The 20,746-nt window shown below is 44.2% G+C and overlaps 1 protein-coding gene across 1 annotated transcript in view; it reads right to left on the bottom strand.

Moving 5' to 3' along the window:
• Positions 1 to 20,746, bottom strand: part of htr4 (5-hydroxytryptamine receptor 4) — a 106,709-nt gene that overhangs the window by 28,855 nt on the left and 57,108 nt on the right. The window contains exons 4-5 of the mRNA XM_006797645.3: positions 20,198 to 20,351; positions 13,783 to 14,384 (exon numbers count right to left, since the gene is read on the bottom strand). Of these exons, the coding sequence (XP_006797708.2) occupies positions 13,783 to 14,384; positions 20,198 to 20,351 (756 nt within the window). The remainder of the gene's footprint in view (positions 1 to 13,782; positions 14,385 to 20,197; positions 20,352 to 20,746) is intronic.

Genomic DNA, 20,746 nt, shown 5'->3' with positions numbered 1-20,746 from the left:
ACACAGAGATAAGGAAGGACAAGAAAAACAAAGGGCATTGAATACACAGCTACATTCAAAATAGAAATCCAAATACTGATGCTGTGTTAGAGTGAGGGGCGAGAAGAGAAGATAAACCAAAAGAGGTGCGGAGATAAATCACACTCCTACATCTGCATGTACACAAACACACACACACACACACACACACACACACACACACACACAGCTATAAGGATGTCTCCAGACCCAGCTTGTGCAACAACATTTAGCTAAAACACAGACCCCCGGTCGTACACTGAAGTCATGCACCACAGCAGAGCTCTGTTTACCTGAGCTTTACTTTTCCTGTTTTTTTAGCAGTACTCATTTATTTCACTCAGATAAAATATCTGTGTGCACATTTGCATGAGGAAATGGTGTGCAATAAAACACATAAGCCTTTCACACGCCTGCAGGTGATTTAAGTTTCCTACACAAAATAACTAGAATTATAATTCCAGCTGTTTGGAATCCAACTGTGAGTCAAATCATCTGTGAGAGCAGGTTAGCAAAGCATGGAGGAAAACTACGCCTGACTAAGATATTGGGACTGCTCAGGTTAGTTTGCAGACTTTCTAAACCTGCACACAGAGAAAGATTTCACTGCTCTGAAGCTGCACACAGTAAAAACCTGCACAGTGACCTTTAAGAGGAATGATTCCAGCAGGGCCTCAGTTACTTTGGATCTACACATCTACACGTGCAGTCGGCAGTCCACACATGTATGTTCAAAATGAAATACCTGGATAATAAATGCTGTAATAATCTCACTGCTCCCACGACTGAGCCAGAGTGAATCATCTCTGAGTCTCTGGCACTCACACTTTCAAATATTCAAACTTTTTTAAATGTAAAAAAATCTAAGAAATACATCACAGTTACGCCCATTTGAGTCCAAGTGGTGTTCAAAACACACCTGATGGCCTTTAATGCCATCAGGTGTGATGGCACCATCATTACACCTGTGTCAGGTGTAATGATGGTGCTGGTTGTATTTTCATACCAGATCCAGGCTGACCCTGTGGGTTAGAGGGCATAAAGTGCAAAAAGTAAATCAAATAGGAAAGTAAAAGTCTGCGTTGGTGAATAAATCTCTCCCTTCTTTGATTACTGTTATTGCTATTCTGGGTGCGCAGCTGTACAAGGTCACGCTTTAACATCACCATCCTCTAGAGTTCAACCTTCACCCACGCCTGATGTTAAAAAATGTTCAGGCTTTTAGAAAAAAATTTGAATACACACATGCTGAGTTATGAAAGGAAAGTATGACTAAAGCGTTGTCACACATAACTTCTGTCTGTTTTGAAAAGTTCATGCATGAGTTTCAGCATCATTGTTTATCGTGATCGACACAGTTGGAAATCGATGAGTCTCAGTGATCTCAGATCAGATATTGACCTGTGTGTGTGTGTGTGTGTGTGTGTGCGCGCGAGAAAGCAGACTCACTTGATAGAGCCTTGAGACAGACAGCAGCTAGACAGGCACTGGTCTGGTGTTGCAGAACCAGAGCAGCAGCTTGGAGGCAGAGGAACAGCCGCTGGAGAGACAGGAGGAGGAAGAGGAGGAGGAAGAGGGAAAAACACACAGGAAGGATGACAAAGCAATATCAGAGGTGGCAGGTGCAGCCGGTGAGGAGAGGAAATAAATGACAAAAGGAATAACAAAAATAGAAAAAAACGTGAAAATATAGAGATAAAGGATGACAAATGGAATAAAGAGCAAGAAAGTAGAAGCAGGGTGACATTAAGAAGAAAAAGACAAAGTTAAATAACAGAAGGAAGAAATTATGAAAGGATGGCATAAAATTGAGAAAAAAATGTGATTTATGTTCATAATGTAGTAAAAAAAAATGAAAATATGAGCAGAAAAACAACAGGTCAGAGGAAGGAGAGAGGGAAGGAAACAAAATAGGAAAGGAGTAAACAAAGGCAGGGAGAGAGAAAGGGAAAAACAAGGTTAGTTTACACCCAGACTAGCCATTGGTCAGCACAGGTAGGTGTGTGTGTGTGCACATCATATTCAGAAAATAAGAACTGAAAGGATAAACAAAGCTCACGCAGACACCACACTCCCTCCACTGACTTGTTCCCATGTATTTCTCATTTATATTAGCTTATTGGGGGTGTTGAGTGGTTGGGGTGGTGGAGGGTGCGGTGTGATGGTCCCAGTGATTCTCACATTTTCTCTGCAGAGCGTTCAGAGAAAATAAAATACCAGCACATCAGCACAGCTGCAGTCTGACAACTTCTACAGCAGCTTGATCACGATGACTGCCTTTGAGTGTGAAAGGTGAGGTCAGTCAGTCAGTCAGTCAGTCAGTCAGTCAGTCACACACACACACACACACACACACACACACACACACACACACACACACACACACACACACACACACCATGTCCAGAATAAAAAAAGTGGTGGTGAAAACACACAGTGAGACCTCAGAGAAGAGCTGTGATGTGAGATGTGCAGTCTGTGGGGGATTTTTGGTCATCGGGCTGAACGATTCTGCAGACTACTGGAAGTGCTGTTCCTATAAACACCATCCATCACTGTGATTCCTGTGGCACAGGTAAACGAGGGACATGTAAATGCCCGAACAGCTGTGTATTAGTGCGGTTTAGGGGTGTTGGTGCTTCCACGAGGGCTATAACCTGCTCTGGGAGCTGCAGCGTCAGCCTTTTATTTTATTTTTTATGTTTTTTTAAATACTTTTTGGTAAATACTGAAAAACTGACAATATCTGCAGTGCTGTCTCTAATCATCAATCACTCATCAATCCTTCCACCACTGTGGCTGTTTTTACATCGCTGCCTGGAAAACCACTCCAATGTAAGCTCCGATGCATACGCAATGAACACCAGCTTCAACCTTTCAGCCTGAAGGATGAGGGAAGGAGCCAGATCTGGCAATCAGGAAAGGATTTTATCTGGATGTAGCCACACAGCTTGGGTTAAAATCCACCAACGTTAGAGGGCTCACAGAGGGCAATAAACCACGCTGCTGACGCCGCTCCTGCTCATGACCTGATGGACTCCTCTGGGCTTGATGCTGAAAGCATCGCAGCCAGAGATCCACCATGACTGCAGAGATGAATGAAATAAAATTCGGACCAGCTGGAAACACAAGCTGGAGTCTGAGGTTGAAATTCCAGGTCAGCAGGTGCAAGTGGTCTGAATGGGAGCATCCAAGAAGAACGCTCTGAAGGGAAAACAGGAATGGTTTTTAGATCCAGATGCAACAGCCTCCATAAAAACATCCCACAGAGACGGCAGCCAGGACGACGAGACGGAAAACTGTCCAACGGTGTCAGACATGGACACGAGTCCGGCTGTTTCTGGGTCTGAATACATGATGCTGCTTTAAAGCTGTGGCATGTACACGGCAAGGACAGACACAGTCCAGAGTCTGGACACATACGGGCTTCCTCCTCTAGCCTCTCCGCTATAAGCCCCTCCCACCCCTTGTCCTGCCTTTGTGCTGACATTTCATTGGTTAGAATTTTTATAATAGTTAAGCAGTGTCCACAGTTGAAGCCATTAGCTCATCACACATCACTGACGTGCGGTTGCTTAATAATGGATTGGACTGCACTTTTCAAGGCACTTAAAGCGCTTTACAATTCATTCACTCTCACACACTGGTGGAGGCAAGCTACAGTTGCAGATGCCCTGGGGCAGACTGACAGAAGCGAGGCTGCCATATCGCGCCATCGGCCCCTCTGGCCAACACCAGCAGGCGGTAGGGTAAAGTGTCTTGCCCAAGACCCAAGGACACAACGACCAGGATAGAGAGGCCAGGGATCGAACCGGCGACCTTCCAGTTACAGATGCGCTTCCCAACCCCCTGAGCCACGGTTGCTTACAGACGATCCAGGCTCCAGTTTCCTAGGCAACCTTCTAACGTATTTACTTAACCCTGACATGTCAATCAACTGTATTTGTTACTCTTATTAGTAGTTGCTTTACTTCCTATTGCCAGCGGTTATTTGGCCCGCAGTTGCTTGAAATCATGCTATATTATTCACCTTTACTTGAGCTTGGAGTCTTTAGATCAGACTTAAATTCAGCTGACTCCTCTCAGCTTAGCCTATCACAGGTTCTTACTGAAGCTGTCATATGTGCAGGCGGAGCCTCAGTGTGAGCAAGTGCAGTAGTAGCAGCTCAGAGTCCGGGGCTGAATGCAGCTGACAGCATTGTCAGCATTCATCCCGGAGCTTGTAGGCACTTCCTGTTTGGATTTTCTCTGATTTTGTTTATATCTGCAAGACAATGCAATCCAGACACACACACACATATGCAGCTACACACATGCAGACAGACACACACACGCAGACAAGCAAAATTGTAGATGTGAAACATGAGGTGGAAACAAATATAGGAACTGGAACAAGAATGCAAAAATACAAATTTTGCATCTCTTTTCATCATCTGCAGGAGTGCCCATGGAAAGATACACTAGCCACACACACACACGGGACAGTCTGTGTGGTATTGCTTCAGGTTAGTATCTGTGTAAATTGTGTAACCAAACACAGGGACACACACTGAAAATGTGCTGTCAGTAGGAGAGAAGCAAACAGGGAGAACATCAGGAGAATGGCAAAAAGAAAGAGATGAAAATATGAAGAGGGTGGAAAGAAATGGAGACAAAACATGAAGTATGCAGGAAAGGTGGAAAAGTGGAAGAATAATTTGTAGAAAAACAGAGAAAGACACAAATGAAAACCATGGCACAGTGAAGGGGCTCAGAGCCTGCGCTGTTAATTCAGCAGCTGTGAGTAAAAGCTGAAAGTCACCCAGAATAAGTCCACTCACTTAGGTCTTTGTCACTCAGTTCTACCTCACTCGGGTCTTTGTCACTTAGTTCTACCTCATTCAGGTCTTTGTCACTCAGTTCTTCCTAATAGTTCAGACTTCCTGTTGTTTTGGCTCCAGTTCAGATGTTTGTTCTGCTCCTGCGAGTATATATAGTCGGTATATATAGTATATAGAGCATAGCAGAGTTGTATGTAGTGTGTCTGTGAGTCGTTTGCAGTTCAGCAGATTAGAAGACCTGCTCTTCTTTAAGTCATTGTCCTGCTAAATTTACTCAGCTTGCTTGTATTTATATCTGCATACATGGAAGCCACACATGCAAAACTCAAAAATCACCTCCACCAAGCATGTAGCACGTGTGAAAATACTCCACCTTTACAAGCATTTGATTGCAGAGCTGTGATCTGCAATCAAATCATCTGCAGATGAGAAGCACTTTATCCTCGCTGTGATGAACTAAAACGCTGCTTGAAAGAACTGGAACCTCCCTCTAAATCACACTAATAACTGCCTTCAATTATGACCTAACAGTTCTACCTGCACAATCTAATAGAAACAGTTCCAATGAGGCAGAAAATGGCCATTTTGGCAGCAGCACTCAGATCGATAAATGACACTTTTTATTCTAAGCAACGACACGCACAAAGCAGAGGCCAAAGGTGAAGATGTACAGCATCTTCACCTTCTTTCATTTGGTTGAATTTTTTAATGAAGTCAGAATTAAACTTTCATGGAAGATTTTGTCCCTTCTCCCAGATCTGTCACTGCTTCCACAGCGTCCTGCTCTGAATAACGCTCATCACGTCTTCATTTAGAAAACTTTGACACATTTGGCTGAAGACAGCCTGAGGTGGTGTGTCTCAATGTAACACGCTCAGCTGCATCAGTCACATAATAAGCACATCAATAATCCCTCTCTTAATATGATGAGGTGCCATGTTGAAATGAGACACTTTTCCATCCAATATGAGATGCTAATGCGCTGATTTTCTCCATCTGAAAAGACAATTAGCTGCTAATTGAAGTACAGAGTGTTTCAGTGTTTTGTGTGTCTGTCAGAGGGAGATTAACCTCAGCTGTGCATCGGTGGAGAGTGCCGCATGTTTTTACAGAAAAACAAAAAGCTGCAGAGGAATTCTTTATGTGGAGAGAAAGACCGAAGATGACGTTAAAAAACATCTCTAAGTGTGAATATCAGAACAGTTCTCTCAGAGCAGCGCTGTGCGACCGCTCAGACACAGATACAACATTCATTAATCAGCACGAAGCCCTGGAGTCATTACCGGGAACATTTCTACAGCTTTGGAGGTTCGTTTGAGGGAGCTCAGTGGAAGTGATACAGGCTTAAAAAGCATCCTTTAATAAGCATTAAAGAGATGTCTGGTCTCCTGGGACCAATAGGTCGTATGGTCGTATGATGGAGATCTTCTCAGCCATGACTTCTGAGGGACAAGCTGGAGCTATCAGGAGTGGACCACCACACGTCCCAGTGGATACTGGACTACCTCACGAGACGCCCACAGTATGTGAGGACACAGGGCTGTGTCTCTGATACGCTGGTCTGCAGTACGGGGGCCCCACAGGGAACTGTGCTGGCACCGTTCCTCTTCACCCTCTACACTGCAGACTTCTCCATGAACTCCCCACGCTGCCACCTACAGAAGTTCTCTGACGCCTCTGCCATAGTCGACCTCATCACAGGTGAGGATGACTCAGAATACAGACGGTGGACTCTGGACTTTGTGGAATGGTGCCAGCAGAACCACCTGCTGATCAACGCTGGGAAAACCAAGGAGTTGGTGGTGGACTTCTGGAGACGCAGACCCACCACACTGGCACCGGTGAACATCCAGGGAGTGGACATTGAGAGTGTTCACCTGGGTGTCCACCTGAATAATAAACAGAACTGGAGTCACAACACTAATGCTCTTTACAGGAAGGGTCAGAGCAGACTCTACCTGCTGAGGCGGCTGAGGTCTTTTGGAGTCCAGGGAGCGCGTCTAAGACATTCTATTACTCTGTGGTGTCATCCGTCATTTTTCACAGTGTTGTATGTTGGAGCAGCAGTTTATCGACAGCTGAGAGGAAGAGGTTGGATAAACTCATCAGGAAGGCCAGCTCTGTTCTGGGATGCACCCTGGATCCAGTGCAGGTGGTGGGAGACAGAAGGACTCTGGCCAAAATAACTTCTCTGAAGGACAGAGTCTCCCACCCCATGCATGTAGATGTTGCTGAACTGCAGAGCTCCTTCAGTGACAGACTGCTGCATCCTAGATGCATGAAAGAGCGTTTCCGCAGGTACTTCCTCCCTGCAGCTGTGAGACTGTACAATCAAAACTGCTCCCAACAAACATAGATGTTCAGTGCTGTAACAACTTTACATGAAGTTACATGTCTACTTTTTAATGCACAGGTACAATACACAATCTGTACTTTTCTAATTATTCTAAATATTCTTAACTATTTAAACATTTTCAGTATCCTGCTCTGTTTGCACACTACAACCCGGGTTAGCCACTTATCTGTACGCTAATTTTAATAACCTACAGTACTCTGCTTTGGTAACTATTGTCCATGATGTAAATATGTAAAAATTGTGTTTCTGTTCTGTGTCCTGTTCTGTTTGTATATGTGTGTTTTTGCTCCTGATACAACCAAATTTCCCCTTGTGGGAAAATTAAAGGATTACTCTATTCTATTCTATTCTATTCTATTCTATTGTCCACCTCTCACCGGCTAGTTTGTGATGTTTGGTGTGTGAAGAGTCTGCTAGGATCTGCTGCTGGAAACCAAAACCACCCGAAGGCTCATCAGCACCAGAGACTGTACACGGAGGAATGAAGCTGACGTCACACACCAGTTTAAACTCTTAAAATCAGCTTTTAGAGCCAAAGGTGGTCGTATTTGTGATGAGGGTGGACCACGAGGCAGGCTTTGTTAGCATCCAGCTAAAATGACTCCCTGGTCACCATCACAGCACCAACCCAGAGGTAAATTGTGCTACCATCTTCAGAAAAAGCCCACAAACTGTATTAACTTGGCTTTATATTCATAATTCATGGCAGTGGCTCGTGTTTAGACCATGATCTGGATTTCCTGCCTCGCCGTTTGTCTGCTTGTAGCTGCTGTGTGTTTAACCACCTCTGTGACTCAAACTCAATGTGTCACTAATGATGGAGATCTTCCATTAAGTCAGGGTAAAATGTACTTCAGGTTGCTGTCACGGATCCAAAACAATTATAAATATTCGGATATTAAATTCTGAAATATTTCCATTCATCTTTCATTTCCTCAGGATGCTTTTACCCTCCATCTCATGTTCTTTGCTTTTTTCTTTCTTCTTCTCGCTGATAGCACCTTCCTCAGCCTTTCTTTGTTCTGCACCTCCTCTTCCTCATTTTCCTCGCCTCTTAAATCGCACCGGTTCGTTTTAACTCCTTACATTCTCCCGTTTGGTTCTTCTTCCTGCTTCCTTCTTCATTCTTCCTTCTCTCTTTCTAAATAATTTTCTCATACTTATTTTCTTCCTGTTTTTTCCTTCTGCATAGTCAATGTTTTTCTGTTTTCATCTTTGTGAAGAATTATTTATACAGTTTGTTCTTTCAGCACGAACGACTTTCAGATATATGACCCCAGAGACCTGCAAACACTCTGCAGGCTAATGTGTGTGTGTGTGTGTGTGTGTGTGTGTGTGTGTGCATAGACTATAAGTATTGTGTATTATGTTTTCCTTCAGCTGCTTCATCATAATCAGAGTGTGTATCAAACAAACAGCTGATCTTTACTACACAACAACACATACATTCATCATCTTATTTTATTGTCAAAGGGAAAACTGGACCAGTCTGCTGACTGTGCATGCAGCAGTGAAGCCTGATGAAGAGGCCAGTAAAGAATAAGAGACAGTGTGAAACAGGAGCCAAAGCATAGGTTGTGTTCACGCTGCTGTCACTGCGACAGGTTTCCTCTGTAACTGTGTGCAGCTCTTTGTGAACGGAGCGGCTTGACTCAGTGTTTGTGTCCTGGTTATGTCTCTGCTGGTTCTAATTATTACCGTCAGATCAAAACAAATTATAAGTCCCAGCTTGTCTTTGAGACATTCATCTTCGTTCTCATGAACTCCAATCAGAGCGAATGAGCGCCGAGCGCTGCGTCTATCAACACGTCATTTCCCAAAAGGCAGCTTCCATGACGTCGTCCTACACACGCCCAGTTTGTTAGATGAAGTGACACCCATGCACACACACACACTAAGATGGACCTGGTGACAGCACAGGCTCGGGTGACTCTGCATGGAGGAGTCGCTGAAGACGAATGTGTCGTCACTTCCTGTGGATAATGTCAGAGCGCAGCGAGAGCTCGACTCAGCGCCCTGTGTGAATCAGACACGTATTAATCCCGCCATGGGTCTCGCTCCTGAACACTCGCTGTAATGTTACAGACAAAGAAGCCATCTCAGAGCGTGCTGACACACCTCTGGCATTTGGCAGTGATTCCTGCCTCTCCTCTGTCAGGCTAAAGGTCTGCTGTAAAATCCAGCCGGTGTAGGTTTCAGGACGATCTGTCATCAGGACTGGAACATAATATACATAATTGTCTTTTCATTAGTGTGAAGTCACCTGGAAATAAAAACCATGGTGGTGTAATTACCATACAATTATTCCCTTCATACAGGCAGAGGTGCTTCTGCTGTGGCGTCGTCGCCGGGCTTATCTCTGTCTAACTGCTTTAAACTTCACAGAGTGTGAAACAGTGCAGTGGTGGAAGTGACGCCAGTCTGCTTTTCACATAAATAAACCCGGCGGGTATGATGAAGATGATGAACGAGGTGTACACCCACTTCGTTGTATTGTTTTATTGTTGATCTTGGTTTGATGCTGCGATATGTTAACACAGCCTTATGCGATTTTAATAACCGCGTTTCTCCCAGCCATTTTCCCTCGGACTATTTAAATGAATTCACTTCCTGCATGTTGCGGCACAAACGCGTCCAAGACTTCTTTAAAGCAGGATGCCACCTTTCCGCTGACTGCTCACAGCAATGCATCAGCAGCAACACCAGGCCGAGTGAAGTCCTCCTAAAAGCAGCTGCTGAGGACTGAGCTCAATCCCACCATCTCATAATGGACCAGAGACGCTCTAAACCTGAAGTGTTCAGCAGTGTGACGTGTCGGGCTGCGCGGATGCCGATTCTGACCAGCAAGAAGCTTATTGCTCACATTAACATCCACTTATTCATAAAAAGATTTTTGAAGACAGAAAGAAAAAGAAACAGAGCAGAAAAGGGAAATGTTCTTTGCCTCCATTCTCCCCCCCTCCCCTGTGCTTGTTTTGTCCATGAATGATTAATCAGTGAATGACTTCCTGTGTAAACACTGAGCACGGTGTCACCTCACAATGCACAATACAGTACAAAACACAAAAACGCCTCAATGCTGTGAAAACTGCTTTGGCCTGTTTGACTTCATGAGTCAATGAAGGAAGGTTGTGCCCCATGCTCGCAGATTGTTTTGCTGACTGTGGACAGGTACCTCAGGTTAGGTTTATATTCCTTTACTGTCACAACGTTCAGGAGAAAGATTACTCAGGCTGTACTACAGACAACTTTAATCAGACTCATGTGAGGACATTAAAAAATCCGATCCCGAGCAACAACACAGGAAGTAAAACCAACGAGTGACTAGGGATGGGTATCGTTTAGGTTTTATCCGATACCAGTACCAAATGGGTACTTTTGAAGCGGTGCCAGTGCTTAAACGGTGCTCGAACCTGTGCTTAAAGAATGGAGAACACAAAATTGGTCCAAAAACCTCTCATATTCAGCTGTTTTTTTGTAAAAAGATAACAATGTTAGCCTTTTCTGCAGCTTTAGGGGATTTATGGCATCACTCTTGGCTGGAAGCGGTGCTTAAACAATGGAAAAACTAACTTTGTCCAAAAACCTCTCATGTTTAGCTGTTTTTCACTTTTTCTTTGGTCATTTTACCCTTTTTGGCCAGGGTGAAGGAAGTATCTGCCATCAAACAAGAAGACAGCTGCATGTAGCTATGATGGTGTTTGCTAGTTCACCTTACTGCATTAATGTAATAACGTGGTTAGCCTACTCAACGTAAATTACACATGAACAACATTAAGCTACTCATGCAGAGAAGAACGGCTGCTGCTGCCATCATCATCATCCGGTAAGAGTGATGGTAATAAGCTGAAAATGTTCTTTAGCAGTGTGGAGCATACAGAGTACGACACAGAGACATGAGGAGGACAATCCTGGATCCCAAAGGGATCAAAAAGAAAAAGAAATGATGGACAGAGCAATGCATCATTTATTTGTCACCTGCCAGGTGTGTGCAGATGTAGCTGGTATCCTGGGAATCACATTTGTATGTTTAGGTTCTTTGTGGGTGTTTGCGCGTGACTGTCAAACTCTGAAATGTGGATATTTTTAATCTGAGAGGTCACACAAGCACCAGATACAGTATAGTATACAGTACATTAGATCAACACATTGCTGTGCCTCCACAGAGCCCACAGATCCTGATCATTCACCGGGGAGCACAAAACTATGACTAATGAATGTCCTCCAGTCCAGAGGTAGTGCTGCACGGTGGAGTGTCACACCAGGAGGCTTAATTATGTGTTTGTGGTGAATAACATGCCTATAACACCGGTATTACTGTCAAATATTAGTACAGGATAAGTACAAATATTTTAAAAAGTCACCACGCAGGAAATCCAACTTCTAATGACGTTCATTATGGAACGCCATGTATTCTTCCTCCTGAAAGCAAATAACATGCGCTGTTGGAAAACTCTGCTATGGAAGTATAGAATATTAATATGACTGCAAAATTAAATTTAGCATGCAGTTCTGCAGACTAAATTTAATTTGATGTTAAGTTTGAACATTTGTGGATGAAAAGAGATTCCACAGCGGCAGGAACACAGCAGAGCCGACAGGAAACACAGAAACGCCCCGCGACTCAAACATGAAGGCTCTGACATCCATGTGTGTGTCCTGCAGAGAATGAACAGGTATGGCAACGGTCGAGAAAACTGAAACAACACAAAAACCGTAGCTCACAGTCGTGTAGAGCTCAACGTTTGCCTGAGCAGGAGTGTGCTTCGCATTCTGCACACAGCACCTGAAATGCTCCTGAAATACTGCACAGCACCTGAAAAACTCCTGAAATACTACGGAAATACTGCATAGTACCTGAAATACTCCTGAAACACTGCACAGTACCTGAAATACTCCTGAAATACTACCAAAATACTGCATAGTACCTGAAATACTCCTGAAACACTGCACAGCACCTGAAATACTCCTGAAATACTACCATAATACTGCACAGTACCTGAAATACTCCTTAAATACTACCGAAATACTGCATAGTACCTGAAATACTCCTGAAACACTGCATAGTACCTGAAATACTCATGAAATACTGCATAGTACCTGAAATACTCCTGAAATACTACCAAAATACTGCACAGTACCTGAAATACTCCTTAAATACTACCAGAATACTGCATAGTACCTGAAATACTCCTTAAATACTACCGAAATACTGCATAGTACCTGAAATACTCCTGAAACACTGCATAGTACCTGAAATACTCATGAAATACTGCATAGTACCTGAAATACTCCTGAAATACTACCAAAATACTGCACAGTACCTGAAATACTCCTTAAATACTACCGAAATACTGCACAGTACCTGAAATACTCCTTAAATACTACCAAAATACTGCATAGTACCTGAAATACTCCTTAAATACTACCGAAATACTGCACAGTACCTGAAATACTCCTGAAATACTACCAAAATACTGCACAGTACCTGAAATACTCCTTAAATACTACCGAAATACTGCATAGTACCTGAAATACTCCTGAAACACTGCATAGTACCTGAAATACTCATGAAATACTGCATAGTACCTGAAATACTCCTGAAATACTACCGAAATACTGCATAGTACCTGAAATACTGCACAGCACCTGAAATACTCCTGAGCCACTGCACAGTACCTGAAATAGGAGGTAGGCAGGATTAAAAGGAGTGTGAGGAGCTAAGAACACCTGGGCTGGATAATGAAGGGAACAGAGGGACAGAATCTGTATGAACCTGTGTCCTGTATGAAGACATGATGTCCACCTATGGCTACATGTTTCTGTGTAATAGGCGGACATGAAAGGTTTTGCAGATGTAACAGCTTCCTGTCTTTTTCTTAAACATACATGACTCATATTTCAGTCACATAAACAGCCTCTGCTCGATGATTTGACCCTTCCAGCAGAAACAGGACTGCACTGCATCATTTGTCTTTCCCAAGCACAGATAAGCTCCTCCTATTAAAACACACTGAAAAAATAAAATATTCAACACACGTGTCCTTATTGCTGTAAAACACGTTTCTACCTTCACACACTGAATTAAGTGGACGAGTCAGAAGCCAAGGCAGCGTTTGAGTGTGCAGGGACAGGAGAGGGTACTTACAGAGATAAGGTCGTCTCTAACACACATGGAAACACAGTTTTCTCCATTCAACCCTGTTCTATGTGCACAATTCATGAAGCGGTTGCAGGCGTGATGAAAGATTACTACTGAAATATCAATAAACAGAAATACTGCAGTAATACACTAAAGTTTGGGGTGACTGTAAAACCCTGCGCTACATGTGCTCTAATACCAACAAGCTACATTCAAACTTTAAAATGCCTGCGTGCACCAGATGTCGTGCAAGTTTTCCTAAATGTTCAATTAGTTTTGAATGTTTTCCCAACATTTAGAGAAAAAAGGGGCAACAGCACCCACACCCACAGCATCCAGGTCAAGCTTGTCTGTGTGCAGACCAATAAACACTGTGCTGTATGACTGTAAATGAGTGGGCCGAGTATGACTGCACACCTTCGGTCTCTGGGTGGGACAGGACTTACTTGAGCACGTGCGTGGAGCCGTTTATCTGCGTGGCTGTGCATGGAGCGCCGGAGCCGAGGATGGACGGTCTGCGGTACCTCTGCCTCCCGCAACACAGGATGATGAGGAAGGCACGGCGGAAGGACTTGTTGAGGAACGCGTAGAGGATGGGGTTCAGCATGGAGTTGATGTAGCCCAGCCACAGGCAGGCAGCCCACAGCTGTTCGGGCACGGTGTAGTCTATAAAGGGGTCCACAACATTGGTAACGAAGAACGGCGCCCAGCACAGGCAGAAGCAGCCCATGATGATGCACAGCGTCTTTGCCGCCTTAGTTTCTGTTCGCATGCGGTGGTTGCGCTGATGGTCGGCAGAATCCGGTGCACCGGCACCGACCCCACCAGAAGTCCCGGCGGCACTGGTACCAGCTCCTCCGGCCCGCTGCAGCATACTGATCTGCAGGGCGTGCGCCCGGGCTGTGATGTAGATCCTCTGGTAGGCCAGCACCATGAGGACCAGAGGGATGTAGAAGGCCACCAAGGAGCAGGTGAGCGCGTACGGCTTGTTGACCATGAAGACGCAGGACGTAGTGTTGCTGCTGTTGTTGAAGCGCCGCTCGTTAATCTGGTGAAAGAGCAGGGAGAAAAGTCAGTGCGCACACGGGCTCAGCTCGCTGCTGCGACCAGCTGACCTTGCTGTCCGTAACATGCGACCAGCTGCAGTTATTCCACTTTATCTGTTTTTCTCTAGTTTTACTCTTATTTCATTTGACCTTTGGTTTTAAATTCAGTTTCCTGGGTGATTTTTCTTATTTGAGTTCAGCTTTTACTACATTCATCGTTTTTAATGATTGTATGCAGGGCACGTGTCAGAGGCAGGAAAATCAGTGCAGGATGTCTGTCTCCAGAAACACATCCATCAAAGCCCGTAATGACTGAACTAACGGGGACCAAAGCGCTCTCTGCAGTCGTTCATTCTAATTTGATCATTTTTATTTTATTCTAGTGCTTTTAGTTTTCAAGAGTCTAGTTTGTCTAGTCACAGGCGTAATATGGGATTTGGGCATATTTAGGAAAAGCACTGAACCTGCTCAGTGACCCATCATGTGATCAAAAGGTCCATTTACAGTGTAGAAACACGGTATATCTGATATTTATTCCTATAAAATATGCTGCTTACATTTTGTTGGTAGAGTCTTGCTATGCTCCGGTTCTGATGCTCAGGAGGGCAAAAAAATAGAAAACTAATTGTCGGCTGTCAGGCGAGTTCCTTCCACAGTGCAATGATGTGACATTAATCATGGATCAAATCTTTCTTCAAATACTACACGACTACTCGCTGTACCACTTATAGCAGCTCCATTTACAGTAAGCAAAACTCCGGGGACATTCTTATTTGCACGTGTCCTTAAAATGTAATTAATGTAAGCATGCAAAGAAACTTCCAAACTCCTATGAGGACACGTCGGTCTAATTTATGAAGTTACACAAAGCTGAAATGATCAGAACATTAAAAGAACATTATAATAACAGTAAATGTTAGTATGGCAGAGTGTTTCAGAAAAAGGTAAGGTGACATAATGAAGGAACACCTGAAAGACTCAAACCTCACTGATGGAAATGATCAGGATAAACCACAGAGCTGTCTTCATAAAGTCATCAGCACATCAGAAACAGCAGTGACACGAGCCCCAGCTGCCTGACAGGTCTGCACAAAACACTCGTTTCCACGTGATCTGTGCCAAAATCACTCGCAACACTCAGCAGCTTAATGAGCCCCACGAGAGCTGCTGCCACTGTGTGAGTGTGTGTGTCTCTGACTTTATGTGTGTCTGTGTGACCCCGGTCCTTGTGTTGACAGGCAGCTCAGAGAAAGTTTTGCTGGCGTTTGGATGAAGATGGACGGGGTGAGCAAGGTTAATGGTGGCAGGGGACAATCTCTCTCTCTCTTACACAGTCTCCTCGTGCACTCGCTCTCTAACCTTCCCTCTGTGTTTGTTTTTGGTCACACACACATGTGAGAATGATTTCCGCAATGCTCATGTTGTTAAAGACTTTATTTATCAGACTGTTTATGACACCAGAGCCCATCATCTCTGAAAACAGCGAGCAGCAGCCGAGACAGCTGGAGGAATACAAATGAGTGTGTAAGGCAGGATGGACACACACACACAAACACACACAGACACACACACAGACAGGGACACACACATCCACACATCTCACTGACTGTGTGGTCACGTCATGGCTACACTACATACACATCACCTTACACTGACTGATCCACTCATCACAGAGGTAGTAACCTGCTCTCACCTGAATCAGTGGATTTATACAGACTGACAGTAAATATTAGGGCTGGGTATCGTCACTGATTTCTAGAATTGATTCGATTCCGATTCACAAGGTCCTGAATCGATTCGATCCACGATTCGATTCAATTCGATTCGATTCAATTAGATTTGAATCTGGGAAATTTTGCCTCAGACAGTCAGAAATATTATAATTCAGATCAGTACATTTACATATTTTTGCATCTATAAAAAGGAAGCTGACACTTTCCAGACTTTACCAAAGGTGTGAGCATCACAGCAGATGCCTTTGTGTCATCGTACATCAAAAGCGAAAGAAAACTATTAATCAATTTATGAACATTACCCCTGAAGTTATAGAGGTTTTATTAGAGACACGGCTAAGCGTTTTGCATTTTGTATAATTTTAAAAAGTTTAAATTTGTTCAGAAGTCTATTGAACGACAGAAATTGGGTTTTCTTTTCGGAAGTAAGTAAAAGAGAAAAAAAAAACATCGGCCAACAGCGCTGTAAATAACTGTAGTCTTGTGCGTAACAAGCAAGCAAATAATGCAGAAAACAGATTTCGGGGATAGACAGGAAACTGTTCTTGAAGTACACTGAGAAAGAGAGAGAGAGAGCTGTGCATGAAGTGTGATTTTATCGTGGTGGAAGCAAAACAGCACAAGTCAGAGGGAGTCCATGACAATGTTTATGTGAAGCTCTTCTTTTGCTGCTGGTTCGGTCAATATTGTTTGGAGAGAGATAAAACTAACAGCTTTAGAAAAGGGCGTAAACACAAAGCGCAGACCCGCTGAAACATCAGAATCAGCGAGCTGTCGGCTTTCAGCCCCGACCGTGTCCGTGCCGTCGGGTTAGAAAGGCGACATCTCACTGATTCTGATCCGCAGGTCCGCGCTTTGTGTTTACGTCTTTGTGCAGAAGCCGTGTATCTGCTCTCATTTACTGTTTTAAATGTTTGGTGTTTGTCAAAATTTTGTGACGTTTCACCTGAGATTCTGGAATTTTGGGCAAAATACATTTATATAAAAAAATCGATTCAGGATTTTAATGAATCGATATCACGTTATCCAAGCCAGAATCGATTTTAATCGATGAATCGATTATTAAAACCCACCCCTAATAAATATGATCAGGGGGAGATGGTGGAGAGGATGAAGGTGCTCTGTGGGCCAGTGCTGCTCTTCACGCTGTGTGTCGGGCAGAGTGGAATCACTTTTACTGAGTCACAGCTACAGTGGGGCAAAAAAGTATTTAGTCAGCCACCGATTGTGCAAGTTCCCCCACTTAAAATGATGACAGAGGTCAGTAATTTGCACCAGAGGTACACTTCAACTGTGAGAGACAGAATGTGAAAAAAAAATCCATGAATTCACATGGTAGGATTTGTAAAGAATTTATTCGTAAATCAGGGTGGAAAATAAGTATTTGGTCACCTCAAACAAGGAAAATCCCTGGCTCTCACATACCTGTAACGTCTTCTGTAAGAAGCTTTTCTGTCCCCCACTCGTTACCTGTATGAATGGCACCTGTTTGACCTCATCATCTGTATAAAAGACACCTGTCCACAGCCTCAACCAGTCAGACTCCAAACTCCGCCATGGCCAAGACCAAAGAGCTTTCGAAGGACACCAGGAAAAGAATTGTAGACCTGCACCAGACTGGGAAGAGTGAATCTACAATAGGCAAGCAGCTTGGTGTGAAAAAATCAACTGTGGGAGCAATCATCAGAAAATGGAAGACATACAAGACCACTGATAATCTCCCTCGATCTGGGGCTCCACGCAAGATCTCATCCCGTGGGGTCAAAATGATCATGAGAACGGTGAGCAAAGATCCCAGAACCACACGGGGGGACCTGGTGAATGACCTGCAGAGAGCTGGGACCAAAGTAACAAAGGTCACCATCAGTAACACACTACAACGGCAGGGAATCAAATCCCGCAGTGCCAGACGTGTTCCGCTGCTGAAGCCAGTGCATGTCCAGGCCCGTCTGAAGTTTGCCAGAGAGCACATGGATGATACAGCAGAGGATTGGGAGAATGTCATGTGGTCAGATGAAACCAAAGTAGAACTTTTTGGTATAAACTCAACTCGTCGTGTTTGGAGGAAGAAGAATACTGAGTTGCATCCCAAGAACACCATACCTACTGTGAAGCATGGGGGTGGAAACATCATGCTATGGGGCTGTTTTTCTGCCAAGGGGACAGGACGACTGATCCGTGTTAAGGACAGAATGAATGGGGCCAAGTATCGTGAGATTTTGAGCCAAAACCTCCTTCCATCAGTGAGAACTTTGAAGATGAAACGAGGCTTCCAACATGACAATGATCCAAAACACACCGCCCGGGCAACAAAGGAGTGGCTCCGTAAGAAGCATTTGAAAGTCCTGGAGTGGCCTAGCCAGTCTCCAGACCTCAACCCCATAGAAAATCTGTGGCGGGAGTTGAAAGTCCGTGTTGCTCGGCGACAGCCCCAAAACATCACTGCTCTTGAGAAGATCTGCATGGAGGAATGGGCCAAAATACCAGCTACTGTGTGTGCAAACCTGGTAAAGACCTATAGTAAACGTTTGACCTCTGTTATTGCCAACAAAGGTTATGTTACAAAGTATTGAGTTGTATTTTTGTTATTGACCAAATACTTATTTTCCACCCTGATTTACGAATAAATTCTTTACAAATCCTACCATGTGAATTCATGGATTTTTTTTTCACATTCTGTCTCTCACAGTTGAAGTGTACCTCTGGTGCAAATTACTGACCTCTGTCATCATTTTAAGTGGGGGAACTTGCACAATCGGTGGCTGACTAAATACTTTTTTGCCCCACTGTAAGTGAGAATGTTATCTGCCCCGTTCTCATCCCAACATCAGGGCATCCCGATCCACATCTGCAGGGGGGCGCAGGATCGAATCGTCTCTGTTCCTTGTGATCACTGTGGCTTATATGGAGCGAAACACCTCAGTCTCAGTGGACTGTTTTCACCGAGTGGAAGGTGGATGGGTTAAAGCAGAGATTTCCACATTTAAACAGCAGAGAACACAGAGTATATCTGACATGCTTACAAAGCAGAGGTTTGGCAGTAAGGTTAACTCTTTACCCCTGAACTCAGAGCATTCTCCATATTTAAGGCAGCTTATAGTCAGAATGACTGCGTGTGCATCAGAAGGCAGTGATGCTGGTCTCAGGAACTATTCTAATGACTTCATGGATATACACTGCGGGGTCAGAGGTCATTGAGCTGCTGAATGTTGCCTTCACATCAGTGAGCCTCACCTGCAGCTTCACAGGTGTACTTCTGAAGACGCCCACGTTTCTGCACATGACACCAAAGCTGTGACCTCATTAATACTCAGTCAGTTATTCCCGACAAGCGGAGAGAAGATCAGAGAGTTCTTACACCTGAGACAGGTAAGGTGTGGTCATCGTCAGGCAGCTGAGCTCCACACTGACCTCTCTGCTCACACTGTTTCCATCTGTCTTACATCTGGATGTTAATCATCCACAGTATAATACACAGGAATATGTAGGCTGGTGGGAGGGAAACACACGTGTAAATATTCTGGGATGTTCCAGGTAAAATTAGTGTTTCCAGAGTGTCCCGGGCGCTCGTCTCAGTGTTTAGGAACTCAGCGATTTTATGAATTTTCTTTTTCAGATGGAAAACTTTCAGAGGGCAAGAAGAAATAAACATTTAAAGGGAAGAGGTTTTTCCTGAAAGCCTTATAGACGCCGGTCTGAGTGAAACCCGTTCGCCCAGACTGAATCTGTGAGCGGGTCATTTTGTTTCCGTTCTTTGCGTGGCGCTTGTGTCACAGAGGATCTTAAATTGAACTCAAACACAGCCCAACCCTGTGTCTGTGGTGTCGGCAGCCTCGTCCGTCTGTCTCTGTGTCTGATATGCTGTTGTTGTTGTTGTTGCCACGGTGACGCATGAAGCATTTCTTCTTCGTGTAAACAAAACTTCCCAGAATCCCATTTTTTTTTCTGTTTATGCTAAACATATTTTGTTCAGCTTTTTTCCATCTTTGGCTCGTCTTTGTGTCTCCTCGGGCAGCTTTCACTTCCACGAACTTGTAAAAAAGATCCCCCCTCCCACGCAGACGCCAGCCCGCAGCACTCACCAGGTGGTCGATGCCAATACTGTTCCAGCCCTGCATGATGGGCAGGAAAGAGATGAAAGTGGGAATGACCCAGCAGCCGCCGATCATTAAAGCCACTCGCATGGGCGTCATTTTGTTCCGGTAGACCAGAGGCTGGCAGCAGATAGCGTAGTATCTGCAGGGAGATGACAGAGAGAGAGCGTAAGTATGATTACAGGAATCAGACTCACACACACTCATTAAAAATTGCCACAAACACAAAGTTTCACCCCAAACCTGACAAAGAGAAGAAGAAGAAAAGGAAGCGAGCTGTGAAATGGTTCGATATTAATGCAGCAGGTAGAGCACGTGAAAGTTAAAGGAATCAACGAGTCCGAGCATCTCTTATTTTATTTTCTGTTGCCTGGAATAAATGAGCAAATCCATGAATAGAGCCAAAAACACAAAGAGTTACTGTGAATAAACTGGCTTCTGTCCCCCCCGACCTCCTGGCTCTGTTTTCCAGTTTCAGAGAGCGAGACAAGAGGACATTTCCACCATCCTGCATTTACAAAAACATGCTAACCGCGA

Source organism: Neolamprologus brichardi, chromosome 2, assembly GCF_056152115.1.
Source record: "Neolamprologus brichardi isolate AB-2024 chromosome 2, ASM5615211v1, whole genome shotgun sequence".
Classification (NCBI taxonomy): domain Eukaryota; kingdom Metazoa; phylum Chordata; class Actinopteri; order Cichliformes; family Cichlidae; genus Neolamprologus; species Neolamprologus brichardi.
The sequence above is the reverse complement of the archived record's forward strand: the minus strand, read 5'-3'. Positions and strand labels throughout refer to the sequence as shown.